The 15362-nt window shown below is 38.8% G+C and overlaps 1 protein-coding gene across 1 annotated transcript in view; it reads right to left on the bottom strand.

The window, feature by feature from the left end:
• Positions 1 to 6059: 6059 nt before the first annotated feature.
• LOC139715681 (uncharacterized) overlaps positions 6060 to 15362 on the bottom strand; it is a 106584-nt gene continuing 97281 nt past the window's right edge. The window contains exons 73-84 of the mRNA XM_071627233.1: positions 15100 to 15297; positions 14571 to 14792; positions 13632 to 13832; positions 12955 to 13093; positions 12367 to 12566; positions 10980 to 11138; positions 10267 to 10419; positions 9432 to 9679; positions 8772 to 8853; positions 8031 to 8153; positions 6970 to 7173; positions 6060 to 6358 (exon numbers count right to left, since the gene is read on the bottom strand). Of these exons, the coding sequence (XP_071483334.1) occupies positions 6060 to 6358; positions 6970 to 7173; positions 8031 to 8153; positions 8772 to 8853; positions 9432 to 9679; positions 10267 to 10419; positions 10980 to 11138; positions 12367 to 12566; positions 12955 to 13093; positions 13632 to 13832; positions 14571 to 14792; positions 15100 to 15297 (2228 nt within the window). The remainder of the gene's footprint in view (positions 6359 to 6969; positions 7174 to 8030; positions 8154 to 8771; positions 8854 to 9431; positions 9680 to 10266; positions 10420 to 10979; positions 11139 to 12366; positions 12567 to 12954; positions 13094 to 13631; positions 13833 to 14570; positions 14793 to 15099; positions 15298 to 15362) is intronic.

A 15362-nucleotide genomic window follows, 5' to 3' on the forward strand; every position in this document is an offset into this window, starting at 1 on the left:
GAAACGGATTGAGTGAAAGTGTAGCAACATTGGTAGAACACACCAGTGAAAGTTTGAGGAAAATCGGACAATCGATGCAAAAGTTTTATATGATTTTTTTTAAAGTTTTGACGTTGGAACCGGAACCGCTGGATGAGGATACTAGTTGAGTTTATGGCATCATGTGTGGACAACGTTCTAAAGAAAATATAAAGAAAACTAAACGTGACTTCACTTTTCTAGCATAATAAAAGAGCGCTTGACTAACCGCTTTCAGAAAGCAGGGGGAATAATTACTACCCTTAACATATGTCAATATCAAGTTGATGGAATGTGTAATTTCCATGAAAAATAAATTTTTGTGGAATTCCCTTTATATTTCTTTATGTTGTTGTCCACACATGACGTCATGAACTCTAGTAGTCTCCTCATCCAGCGGTTCCAACACCAAAACTTTAAAAATTCATAACTTTTCCATCGATTGTCCGATTTTCCTCAAACTTTCACTGATGTGCTCTACTAATGTTGCATGCTTTCACTCACTCCACATTTCTCTTTAGGGTTTGGTTTCCTTTAAAATGTACATGGAAAATGATACACGCTTAAAGGCATAATTTACCATTTGCAGATGAAACAAAAACCCAGCATTAGTGATTGTTCGAAAATGTGAGTTAGGGATATAAACAACCACTGTAGAAATTCGAATCCGTATTATTGAAGTTAGGCCCTAAGTATTGTTAAATACACAAAATGTGAACAATAGTACAGCAACGTATAATAAAAATGTTTCCAGACTAAACCGTCTACAAGTTACAGTATATTAAGAAAAATACTGATATCTCCTTATATTTCAGGCTTTATTGCGAAAATTCTATATGGTAGGATGTTTTGTGTTACAACAGACGTACACATACGCATCAAAAATAAAATGTGATATCTTGATTCTTTTTTAAATCACTGCTCTCAAAGGTTACTTGGACCTGTAACTGCTATATGCATTATGAAGAAGTACTATGCAAGAGGTACGTGAGTCTTACCGCTGGCTATGGCTTGGTGCAAGAGGGCCATTGTAATGAGAAACATTACATGTACGTCCATATTTCTCCACTGAAGACAACGGTATTTTCTAAAGTATAAACTGATAGGCGTTCATCCACTCCGTGAGGAATTGGGTCAACCTCTTTGATCCAGTGAAGAAGAAAGACAAGAGGAAATAAATTTTCTTGATGTAAATTCCTGCGCAGAAGAAGGAATATGAGGAAGTAAGTAGAAAAATAGCCGTTCACCTGTTGTCATAATATATGCATTCTGATGCATATATGTTTATCAAACAGGAGATATCGTGCTAAGAACCAGAACTTTACTGCCGCAGGTTTCACGGAGCTAGTAACTCGTCGACAAGACAATATTGGACATAGGAAATAAAGTGAAACTAGCTCATGGCGACTGGTATATTAATATGCCTCTGGCATAATCGCATTATTGTTCTCACTAGGTCTATAGGACATCTTAACAATGATACAACAGTTTCACATTACCGGCAAAAACTTTGAATGACACGTTCGAAAGTTTGGCACAACCGCATATGCGTTGTTTACATTCCTTGAACGAGGGTTCATTTGGCTGGCGGAATACTGTTTTAAAGAACAAGTATTCAGTAATTTGAGCGATTCCGCTTGAATCCGCTTGACCCTTGCGCTGTGACTCAATGGCCCACAACGTGAAATAATCACTGTAACTAATGTTATCTAATTTCAACGACAATACTTTGAGCTATTTCCAAATCATGAGAAAAAATAGTGACATCTTAACAATTTCACTTGACCTTTGACCTTTCAGCCCAAATCTTTCCCACGTAATCATTGTGCAGTAGTACATGTGTATGCCTATTCTAATTAAGTGTATGCATTGAGTACCTTTTATCTACAATGTCTGGAGGAAAAAAAAAGTTTGATTTGGGCATTTTTTATAGTGAAATTTTAGCAGTTTAATCTGACATACTTGACCCCATGACCCCAATTCCCAAGAAAACGACTTTCAGGCAGTAGGCCCTACATGCATATGAAGGCCCTCCTACTAAGTTTCATGAAGATACCTTGAGCCATTTTCCAGATATGGAGAAAAAAAGTATATTAAGCATTTTCACTTGACCTTTGACCTTCGACATCATGAGCCAAAACTTTGGCTAAAGAATCTTTATCTGCCAGTAAATACATGTATACACTAAGTTTCATGAAAATACCTTCATGCATATGGGGGGAAATAGTGAAGAAATACAAGAACATACCATTGAAAGTTTGAGGAAAATCAGACAGTCCGTTGGAAAGTTACGAATTTTAAATATTTTGGTCATCACTGGATGAGAAGACTACTCCAGCTTGTGATATCACGTGTGGAGGAAATATAAAGAAAATTCAACATATTTGCACTTTTCTCGAATATTAAAAGACCACTTGACTTGCCTCTTCCAGAAGGCAGGGGGATCACATTACCCTTAACATAGGTCAGTAACAAATTAAAGGAATGTGAACTTTTTCCAACCCCCCCCCCAAAAAAAAAAAAAAAAAAAATAATAATAATAAAAATACAATTTTGTGGAATTCTCTTTTGTGGAAATTTCCTTGAAGTTCTACGTATCTTGCATCATACACTGGAGTATAGTCTTCTTATCCAGCAGTGACTGCGCAGAAACTTCAAAAATTCATAACTCTTGCGCAGATTGTCCAATGTTCCTCAAACTTTCACTGTATTCGACTGATGTTGCTGCATTCACTCAATCCACATGTATATTGAGGGGAACTTTAAAAAAAAAAAGAAGGCCATCCACAAAATCAATTTACCGACAGAAGAATGGGCGTGTGGACAGCTGAACAGACAACCTGACAACATAATGCCTTCGGCAGCACTTCCTGGCAGAGGCATTAAAAAAGGGGGCCGGGGAAGTCGCCTGCATTTCCCATTTCTTGTAAAGAGACACAAACATGATTCCATCCCAGCATTCAGTATGCCTATTTACTTCCGCCATTCGCCACCACAAGATATCGAATAACACTGAAACCAAAAATGAAATATTGAATGTGCAATACAGTACTCTCCGCGTAATCGGGTATCGCTTATACGGGTACTCCGTTTAATTGGGTAGAAAAGTCAAAATCAGTTCCAATGCACATTAAAATCACCTGATAATCGGGTTGCCTCTCCGCATAAATGGGTAAATAATTTTCTTCTAATCTACTTTCTACCCACATTTTATCACAGATATAACACTTTAAGAAATCATGAATGTCAAATTTTCCACGTTAGCGAGGAGTTTTAGTCAAACCACAAAGTTTTATGAAGGCATATTTGTCCATAAAAAGAGTGTAAATTAATGCTCCTGACTGAGCAAGTGTAAGGTATGTATAATGTGCCGTGCAAGCACGCGTGTTAAGCATACAGTGTAGGTGTTCGGTGCAGTGTACAATGCATGTACATACACATTGTGTGTGTCAAATGTGAATGAGACGTGTTCTTCTGTTAATCGAGTACTCCGCTTAATGGGGTAAGAAACGCTCTGCCCGAGCCTACCCGATTATGCGGAGAGTACTGTATATTGTATATTTATGTTTATTTCCTAAAGACAAATGGTAATCTGAGTTTAGTGCTCTCATTTTTTGATACTCGAGTACCAAGCAATTTCAGTTGATGTCTAGGACAATATTGCATCATTTAGTTTGTGTAAATTATTTTGATGTCATATTTAAGTCAGCAAAGTTTTGGTATACACTATATGCATACACACTGCGGGTGAGTCAAGCAACTTCCAAACAAACACGCATACTCACACACACACACACACACACACACACACACACACACACACACACACACACACACACACACACACAAACAGGTTGACACATATTCAGTCCACCGGGCAGTATGGGGTCTTAATCCACTCAAATGCAGACAACCAAGTCATCACGAATCGATTACACATTTTACATTCAAATATTCTCTATTTTATTGGCTGATATACATCTACATACAATGTTCACATGATGACATAAACTTCTTCATCTCTTAACATACACCTGAATTAAATATATTGATTCTACATTGACTTTCATATTGCTCATTACCCTCTGTTTTAAATATCTACACAACATGAAAGCAAGTCAAAACTGAAAAGAGAATCTTACGTGTATACAACATTATTGTTTCATTGATAAGCAAACAAATAAAAAACTACAAAAAAGACAGAACAATACAAATATACTTGATCCTATTTGCACTTTCGGAAAAAAATAAACAAATATGATTATGGAATTACAAAGAGAAAAGAAACTTGACTTTGTCAAGAACATAAAACCTCTGTGGTAAAGCACAAATGGTAGCATCATGTTACAAGATGGACATCTTCAGAAATATGAAAAAAAAAAGTTCCAAGATGGAAAGATAAAGCGGAAAATTACATCTACAACAACAACAACAACAACAACAAGATACAGCAACAAGGTTTTAATGTCAACATCATTTGTGGCATTTACACAACAAATCCTCATTGTATTACATACTCCAGTTATGGAATGCGTTGGTCACAGTCAAAAGAGAATGAAGTTCATAAAATTAAATGGCCATTTGAAGAAGGAAAAAAATCATCCAACTGCAACATGTTATTATCTTCAACATATACAATTCATGTCATATGGAAAGTACACCTCCTAATTTAATACAAGTGTCTTTAGCATCGAGTTTGTTAAGGCATGAAATAGAAAAAATATATATATAATCCCTCCTGTACAGAAACACGAGAAATAGAAATCTTACATTGAACCCAAGCAGGGTAGGTGAGGTATCTGTACAGTTCATATGTTCATACAGTAAATCTACATGTATCACAGGCAAATACAGATAGCAAAGAAACCTCCTCTTGATAATACAGGTACAGTGCACTCCCGTTATAACGAAATGCTCGGGACCGGCAGTTTTCTTTCGTTATAACGAAATTTCGTTATAACCGAACAAATGCAATATATAACGAAAACAAGGAACCACGTATATTACGTTTGCTGAATACACTGCAAAGCTATGTGAAATGTGATGGGATAACTGTATTACAATAATAAACGCAAATTCCTCTCAGAAACTGTGCGTGACACAAGGAGCGAACACACAGTGGTGTGAAGCGTTCACCCATGCAGAGACGCTATAAATGCTTGTTCTGCTATGTATTTTCGAAAGCAATTCGCATTTCTTTATAACGGAGCACAATTCTTTTGTTTTTCTTTGTCTGTGGCGCTCGGAAAAGACTTCGTTATAACGGAAATTTCGCTATAACCGTGTTCGTTATAAGCGAATTTTGTACCATAGGCTTTAATGGTGATAATTTTGGGACCAGAAGATTTACTTCGTTATAATGAAATTTCGTTATAACCGTGTTAGTTGTAACGGGAGTGCACTGTAATAGAATTTCAACGATATATTACCATTTTATTTTGTGTGAATTACAGATGTCAGCGGCAACCATACACTTTTACTTTACAACTCTCTAAAATTCACATGATTTCTTTTTTTCTTTCTTTTTTTGGTCAACATGTCAATACAATTAAAGTACACATTATGTTGCATAATGACAATCTCACATAAATAATCTCTTCTTTTTTTTTTTATAGCAGACACATTTCGGGCAAATATTCATTGTACTGCACATGTCACTTGGACATTTACTAATTCAACAGCCAAATCAACTCAAATGGTTGTCCAATGAAATCTGACTTTGTGGACCTTTTACACTAAAAGGTCCCTCGTACAGCTGCTATTGTTTGGACTTCGTGATACCATGTCAATCGCTGTCGGCTGTCAACGTAACAGGGAACTGTCTTTGGCACATACTCGGTCAACAGCATAAAATTACAAAAGATAAATATATTATGAACATACAGTCCCGCAACTTTGCTGTTCAGGGCTCAGCAAGTAACATACAGCGACAAAAATATCACAAGCTCTGCGTTGATTGATGGATGTGTTTGTGCATAGTACAATGCATTTCCATAGCAACAACAGGTGCTTTTGCTTGGACTGTGACTTGTGTGTTGTTTCTATCGCGCCCTGTACGAGTCCTTCTCGAAGTACTGGAAGCCGTTCGCCGACACAAAGTCCGTCGGCACCTCCTCCGCGATCATGTCGTTGAGCTGGCAGGTGTAGCCACCCGAGGCCCACACCTCCTTGTAGTTGAAGGAGACGCAGTCGGCGTTCGCCAGGCACTTGTTGGCGCACTCCGGTAGGTTGCGCACCTTGGTGTTGCTGAGGCGGTGGTTAGACAGGGCATAGTTCTCCAGCTCCTGGTAAGGGTTGATGAAATACCAGCTGGTGCCCATCCTGAAGTCTTCCGCAGCCACTGTGGACATTGAAGGACAAAAGATGATGACATTTTAAATAATACATCACATTTTTTCTTTTTCACAGTCAAACAGATTGTCCACAAGTATTTGTGTTATAATTTTACACAGCCTCTACAAAAGTAATGGGGAAATGCATGTAAACGTAAGAATCCACATTTGTAACAGCCTAATATATAACATCTCAACAAAAGCCATGTTCTGTTTGAAGTGGTGACAAAGATATTTTTTTTTCCACTTATCATCAATGCCACCACACATCACATAGCATTACCCATTCCGTATGTGTGTGTGTGTTTGTACAAACGTTTACTTCATTCAATGAACTTGAAAATGGAATAGATATACAATTCAACCTATATTTTTCAGTGTAGACAGGAAAAATTCTGACTAACTAGTACACAGTCTTTTCAAAAAGTGTAAAATACATCTCTGACATCTGATAGAAAAAAAAATTGTACTTCTTCATCTCAAAAAAAAGGGTAAAAAATATAAGCTTTCAGCTGTATTCACCCTTTGCTTAACACTCAGTGGACAATGCCATCCCTATTAAAAAATGTTTGAGAAATAAATTTGGTAGACCAAAATTTTATCAATGAAGTACACTTACTCAGACATCTGTACGTGACCTTGAGGTACTTGTAAGTGCCCATACAAGGTTCCTTGCTGACATAATTTGACCAGTGACTGGGCACTGTGCAATTCTGAAGGTTGGTGCAGCGATCCCTGGCCAGTGTCAAGACCCCAGGAGTGTAACACTCTCGGTTGGCAGTGAACGAGGGAAGCTTCTCACGGTACGCACATCGGAACTCGTCTATAAGGGAAAGAGGAAAACAGAAAAATAAGATAGTGCCTTATGTTCTGCAATGTTCACAATGTGGAAGGATTTGTAAAGATTCTACCATCCAACATGATGTAGGACTTAGCAATAATTTAATGGATCTACAATCTGTAATTCTTTACATTTTACCTCTTGGTTGTTAAAGTTATTCCTGATATACTGCACTAATAAAAAAACTTGAAATTTTTACTTGAATAACAATCATGAAAGAGAAATATCTCAGTAAAGCTGCACTACAGGAGGGTTGTGTTGAGAAAACATCCAAATGTACCATCACTGTCAACTGTACTATGTTTAAAATATCATGGACGTAGAGTTTGATTTCCATGTTTGCTGCACTTTAAGGGATATGACAATGATGCTGCTAATTGTATTTTTTTTTTTTTCAAAACAAACCTCATTCACCATAAAACATTTGAAATGTACAAAATATATACCTCATTACCTGCCAGGACAGGTCAATATAATCATGAAAATCAAACCGTAATTATACGCTAATGGAATTTATACGCTAATAGAATCCCATATGATCATACCCAACAACAATACATATTTCCATGCATAATTATTACTGTAACCATCATCATTATCATCACCCTAATCCTCCCCATAATCCTCATTACTATCATCATCATCACCATCATCATTATCACCATCACAACCGTCATTATCACCAACATCTAATATCAGCATAATTCCTACAATAAATTTTCTGAGACACAATTTCTCCAACAAGAAATTTCCAGAAGGGTCAAAGTCAAACGTCATACTCCAAAAAGTACATGTACTTCACCTTGCCAAGACAACAACCTGCTTAACAACTAACTCACCGTCTGTCCTGCCGTACTCGGCCGAGAGAATCCTGACGTGGGGGTAATCCGTGGGACACTCGACGGACAAGCGGTCATGATCCTGACAGGCATACAGTGTGATGTCATTCAGAGGACGTCCAGCTGAGGGAAAGAGGATTGTCAGTCAAAAGTTTAGACAAGATATTGTTTTTCTTCTCATCATCCTGTCAATGTCACGAATAAAAACAAAAGAAGTAAAAAAAAATAGTAGTAGTAGTAGTAGTAGTAGCAGTAGTAATAACAATAATGATGTTGATACTAGTACTAATAATAATGATAATGATAATATCAATAATGATAATTGAATACATATAATAATGAAAATTGAATGAATATAATAATGAAAATTAAAAGATGATGATAACGATAATGATAACAACAAAGATTTAAAAGAACAATAGAAACGACAGAAATTTTGACATGTCCAATGATGTTACATGCATTCTTCTCCGATAGAGCATTTAATCTTTTTTTCGACTAATTTCATTCTTGAGATTCTTGTTGTTGATTACTGTGCTATAAGTCATTCATGCACTCATGATTTTTTTTTGACAATATTCAGCACTGTCTTACAAACATCTTGTCAAGTTTTGTCTCAAAAAAAAAATTAGTGCAGCTACTCATGTAGCGAAGTAACAAGTTATATCAGAATTCATGGCAACAATGAAAGAAACAGTTTCTTCTTTGCTTATCTTTTTTTTTTTCAAGAGTAATTCTTACCATTACATTCGTAGGTGACCTCCAGATACTTGGACGAGATGGCAGAGCAAGGGTCTGTGGATGTTAGGAGACTTCCATCAACCTGAAACAGAGGGAGACATAATTATTAACCCCTTGAGGACGAGTCCCGCGTATACTCGGGCAGGTGTCTATGGGAAATTTGTGTTGTAGCAAAATCAGTCCGTCCTCACCAGGTTAATCACATCAGCTGTACATGTCTCTCACCAAAAGTAATCTACATACAATTATCAGTTGGAGATTGGGAGCTGTCGTCAAGGTATTAGAGATAAAAGTGAAATCATTTGTTTCAGAGCAATTGGTACATCTGCCTATTGTAAAGACCCAAAGTAGATGTTGCTGATTTAAATACATGAACGTGAAAAACGAATAGTTTTCAAATGCATCAGAATGGTATTCACACAATAATTTAGCATTGCTAAAGAAATCATGCATCTGACAATCAGACCCAATGTTTAGGAGAAATCATACTGCAGAAAGACTTGAAAAGATTTCTTGGTTGTTTGTTAGGGGGGCTACCACTCAATCTATAATAGGTTGCCAGTTCTTGGACCGTGGCAACGAAAAACATCTCCAAGGGGATTTCATCTTTCATCAGCCCAGATTTTTGATTGGCAGGGTGGAGGAGGGACCAATTTTTACCGGTATGCTGCAGGTCCTCTGGTCCGAGCAGTAAGCTTCCACCAGGGCGAGGGTGTCAGACGATTCGCACGTTGTCGTGTCGTCGTTGCCATCGGCGGCGGGGCAGACGTAGGAAGTGCTCCCAACCTGCTTGCGGCCGTAGAAGGCGTCGGTGATGTGGATGTACGTCCCGTCCTGGCAGGAGAGCGAGAGTTCCGCGTCCCGGCCCTCGCAGCCGAAGACGGTGATCGACCCAGACGGGAGATCATCTAATGATAACAACAAGAAGAAGCATTGTGGACATGAATGCTAATATATATCCTTGTTATCAGATCCTGCACTGTTATATGTAGATTGCACCTAAAATGTAGCATTATATACCAGATGGAGTCATACTGTCAAAATCTCTACATTCATAATACAGTGACACATTATCCATTTATTTATCTATGTATCATTGCATCCATCTATCTTTTTACCTATCAGTCATATTGTTAAAACCACATCAATCATAATTAAATGTCATCTGCCCATTGGCTCTCAAATTCAGCATCACACGGGGGGTTCAGCCATATCGTAAAAACTGCAACAATGTTGATCAGCATCATATCTCGGATCTATTTTTGTATCAATCTTTCTTTCTACCTATCAGTCATACTGTTAAAAACACAAAAATCATAATTCAGTGTCATATCTATCTTAATGTCCATTTTTGTATCTATCTGTCAATCTGTATATTGATCTTTTTACATGTGAAAACAAATATTCACAATACATTTAACATACACATTTCCATGAAAATGTTAACATACATACAAAAGTACAGGTGCATATGGGTACTATCATACATATTTACCTTTGCAGTCAAACGTAACCTCAAGCTGCATCTTGTGCGTGGTGCAAGCTGACGCCCCGAGGTAGAAGTCGTCTGCGTGCACCGTGCACGTCACCTTGTTGTCGCACTGGGCCGCGATCACCGACTGCACATCTTGACTCGAGCAGGTCGCGGCTGTGGAGGACGAAGAGTGGAAAGTATTTGTCAATGACAACAGAAGGATTTACATCTTGTCGCAGCACATCATTGCTACTGTTAAAATGAACATAGGCTGGTAGCCATAGCTTGCCAGCTGCAATCTTTTGAGCATGCCCTCTAATCTTTTGTTTTCAAAATTTCTTTGAAATGAGCATCTGTACTAGACTACAAAGGAAGTTGAATGACCCTTACCAGTGTGTCTTGCACACAGAAAAGGAGAGAAAGCTTGCAATGATCTGTCATTGGTGGAAAAAGCACTAGGTGATGGCAAAGGCAGCTGTGTGCACACCTGGTGAGTTCCCACATTCACAGAACCTGATATATAAAATAGCCCTCAGCGGGTCTAGGGCAGTTATCCAAGACACTTCCCCTGATCCTAACCCTAACGCTAAATCCTGAACCCAAACTCTAATGCTAAACCTCAGGGGATAAGTGCCCTGATACGAGCCATCAGCATCATGATGAAAAGCGAAGTGATTCAAAATACTTGCAAGTACCTCCAGCGGATTGAAGTACACAATCATTAAAACACTTACTGTTGTCTGACGGTGTTTCTGTACACCAGGCAGGAGAGGAGGTGGTGACTGGTTTGTATTCAGCGCTGGTAATCTCAATGAAGCGGTTGCCGCCATAGCACGCTATCTGGAGATCCTCCTCCTTACAGACAGAGTATGTGGCCGACATGGAATCGTTTCCTGCGTTTGTGTCATTGGTAAGAGAAAGAGATGATAGAGTTTGAAAACTGAAATGACTACTGCTTCTTGACATCCAATCTGAAGCAATTACGTCTTCCTCAAAATGTCTCTTGCTTTTGAACCACTCTTTGCAAGCCATCTCTATTTGACTGTATATCCATGGCGTGTATAACTTATGCCTTCACTCTTTTATTTACACTGATGTGGACAATAATTTTTTATGTGTATCAAAATCATTTCAGAAATTTGAGATATGGACTGGTTGCAATAATTGCATTCCAATTGTCAAACTCAAAGAGGACATCTACAACAAACTTTGCACATACTGTAAAAGTGGAAATTTTCGCGGTGTTGAAATTTTCACGCATTATGCGCAACCAGAAACTAGCGCGAAAATAAAGCATGCAAATATTTTTGCTTGCCATTAGTCCCTGTAGTTGATGTATCGATTCAGTGGAATTGAAAACATGCGAAACTCATCTTACCCGACCGAGCGTGAAAAATTATTCACGCGAGAATATCCACTTTTACAGTACTTTAGTTAGCAACACTTCCTGTGTTATAATGATGCATATTTTAGTGCCACAATTGAACAGCACAATCATTAGCACACCAGTCCTTCTTTTAACTTTGAAAATTAATAAATATGCAGTAACCCATTATACAGCCCTTGTTACACACAATTGTTGTCTCCTTGTATGCGAATGGTAAACACAAACATGAAAAGGAAACTATGCAAACATATTTCACTTTCACTCACACTCCAAACTTGCATTCGCTGTATGGGTAGCAGAATCAGTGTACAATTTGTGAGTAATAAACATTATATCTATATTGTATATCATGTCCACACTTAAATTGCCCGCATACTATTTGCTGGAAATGCCATTAACCCTTTTTGTGCTTTGTTTGCATAACGGTGCGACCACTGGAGTTCTTTCTTCCGTGACTGGCAGTCGGGAAACTTTTAGGTAAATGTCAATCAACAGACATCATTTAATCCCCTACATTACACCATATAACTGTACGTGTCATCATGGCCTTCTTGTTGAACTGAGGTACATTGGTAAATCTGATAGGGCTGCTAGCTTTACAACTGGGTCTAGTTTGGATAGATTACTGCACGCTGATGAAAAAAAAAATATCAGTAAGTCTAGCTAAAGTGTGCCTTGGTGCCACGCCCTGAAGGGTTAAGACAAAGGAGACAAGCTGGGTCCAACAAACCTACCTTCAAGAAACTTGATGCAGGAGTATTCAACCTCGAGGTACTTCAGCTCGCTCTGGCAGGGATCGGACGCGAGGGAGTCGAGGATGTCAGAGGCGATGTCCACGCTGCACTGCCGCTTGTTCTGGCACTTCGCCACGACGAGGTCCAAAATGGTGCTGTCGTCCGCTGCGCAGCTCGAGTCGTAGGTGTGATTGGACCACCTTTGGACGTGGGGAGAGATGAAATTGGGTGCCACTGAATGGAATTTTTGTTTTTCTGATTTATGTAGGTCTACAATATGCACAGAAATGATCTTGCCCTGCACAGCTACATTGAATAGGCAAGAGGATTTGCAGTTGTAAAGACCAGCTCTTTCTGCTTGGTAATGCTTCTTTGGAAAAGTATTATGACAATGATCGTACACCATGTCTGAATCTAAAAGGGGCATTACAAGCTCAGGCTGGACACATCAACCTGTGGAAAGAAGATAGTGCAATATGAAGTACAGTATTAATATGTATATTTTTGGTCTGTGTAGAAATGTTCAGCAGAAGAGCAAAAGTGCATTTACAAACATGGTTCCAGTAAAGAGTTGTCTAAAGTTCTCACCTGTGAGGGCAGTGTTTGCCGTCTTCCCTTCGTCCATAGAATGCGCTCTCAATCTGCAGGTAGCCGATCTCATTGACAGCACAGGATAGCTCCAGAAGCTGATTATCACATGCCATAGCCTTCACTGCCTTTGGTCCCACTGTAATACAAGTATATATCAAGTTTTCATACAATCATCCCATTCATATTTTACAAGGTTTGTAATAGACAAAAGTAGTTCAAGAGCTTAGCACTGCACAAATAGAGCTATCACATTAACAAAGAAAAAGAATTGAACTGATTTACATTATAACTTTTCAGTATTACAAATGTAGAAAAGCATGTCTACTTGAATATTCATAGTTTACCCAGTCTTGGTTCAAAGCTTGACGGTTCTATGACATTTTCTCCTGCGACAATATATTGCTCCCATGAAATACTTGCAAGATACAGTTGTAAGCCAAACATGAATTCTACCCACAAACGTAACCCTAAACCTAAGCCTAATAATCATATCAAACCAAGCTAAAACCCTATCACAATTCTAACCCTAACCCTAAGTCCTTCAAGAAGATAAGACCAAAGCAATAATTGCAGGAGCAAATGTCATGTCACAAAGCTTGACACCTCAGGCTCAAAACATTATGCCTTTACAAATACATGTATTTTGACTAAAAAAACAGGACTTAGCCACTTACAGTGCTGGACAGTGACTTCACAGATCTGGATTGAGTCGGTGCGCTCCATAACCTGGATGCTCACGTATCGCCCACTGATGGTGCCCTGGCAGAATACGGCGTTTGATCCGGCCTGCGCGGATGACACAACATCTCCACAGTCCTCGTTGAGGCTGATGTCAGTGCTGTTGCCGACGCGGACCTGGAAGTTGTCAAGAGCAGCTGAGGGACACAAAAGAAAAGAAATTGTAAGTTCTACTTCGGCGTACGATTATACGTACATGTTAAATGCATACATGACATTGTGTCTTCAGACAAGATGATTAATGAACAATGAGATACAGGGATGATAGGAAAGGAAATGAAGCCTATTGATTCTCATGAGCATAAATCACCCAATTCTCATCTTCAAATGGTTCTTGTTTTCAAGGTATTAAAGACATTTGTCATTGTACTCCTTTGGTACTCCTGCAGAAGCTGATGACGTTTGCTCCAAAAGGGACACATATGCAAAAGAAATGACTTTGTGGTATCACAATTATTTCAGTTGGGCAACAACAAAAGTGTGAAATATCATCCAGAAAGGTATACCGACGGTATTGCAATCTGACAACGTATTCGACGCCGTTGCGAAGTAATACAGTTTACTACTGACTACGATAAAATCAACATATGGGGCCATAGCTGTTAGGTTCAAGATGAACTACGCGGATCAGCGAAGAAATCATGCCAGTGGATGTGCTGTGTGGGATTTCCACAGCCATGGTGATCTCCACGACTATTACTCAAAATGTTATGTCAACTTCCACTACACACTTTTTAATCATGAGTATATGTACTTACCTGAAATAATTTTGGTTTGTATATATATATCTGAATTGATTGTCTCTCTGTATGTTTTCGCTGAATTTGAGGAAATAAACTTGAAACTAATGTTCACTGCTACTGATCATAACTCACCAGCATCTGAAGAGTCGTCGCAGGTGTAAACGGTGACGACGTTGATGTCGTATGTGGCCTGCAGGTCAACCAGCCACCAGGGTTCGTACTCGTCGGCCGACTGGACGCACCAGCCCTGGCTACAGTCAACCTCCAGGAGGTAGTCGGTGGTGGCGTTGACCGACTCGAGCGACGAAGCAAGGCTGCTCATGTTGGCCGCCTTCCCACGTGCAAAGTCACTTCCTGTAGGAGTATTACAACCACGTAATCGTGATTTCTCATGAATGCATGTAAACACACCTACTGTTATATTTTGGATGTCAGCTGTTAGTCATAATTGTAATTGTAAGAAATATTGAGCATTATCAATGTTATCATTATTGAAAACAAAACATTCAGCAAAAGAATTCCAAGTTTGTGCTGCATTGCCTAGCCAAAAGATGACAATATCATGCAGTGTCCACCACTGGTAGGACATTTTTTTACATTTACAATTTCATGCATATGATATTTCTGATGCAAATTTTGAAATTGTTTCAAGAAAACTCACTGTATCTCTCGCAGCTGAACTTGATGTCCAGGTACTTGGGCTGCTCCGGGCAGGGGTCAGAGAAGACGTCGGTGAACTCGATGTTCAGCCGACAAGTCTGCTTGTTGTCACAGTTCTTCTGCACCATCTGAAGTACGAGTTCGTCATTGAGGGCGCAGTCCAGGGAGTAGGTATAGTTGGTTCCCACAGAGCATAAACCTGATAGACAAATCACAAAACAAAATCCAAAATTTGGATGGCAATGTTTCTATTATTGCTTAATA

Source organism: Diadema antillarum, unplaced genomic scaffold (genome assembly GCF_040938485.1).
Source record: "Diadema antillarum isolate AM-2024a unplaced genomic scaffold, OU_Dant_1.0 scf00000006, whole genome shotgun sequence".
Taxonomy (NCBI): Eukaryota; Metazoa; Echinodermata; class Echinoidea; order Diadematoida; family Diadematidae; genus Diadema; species Diadema antillarum.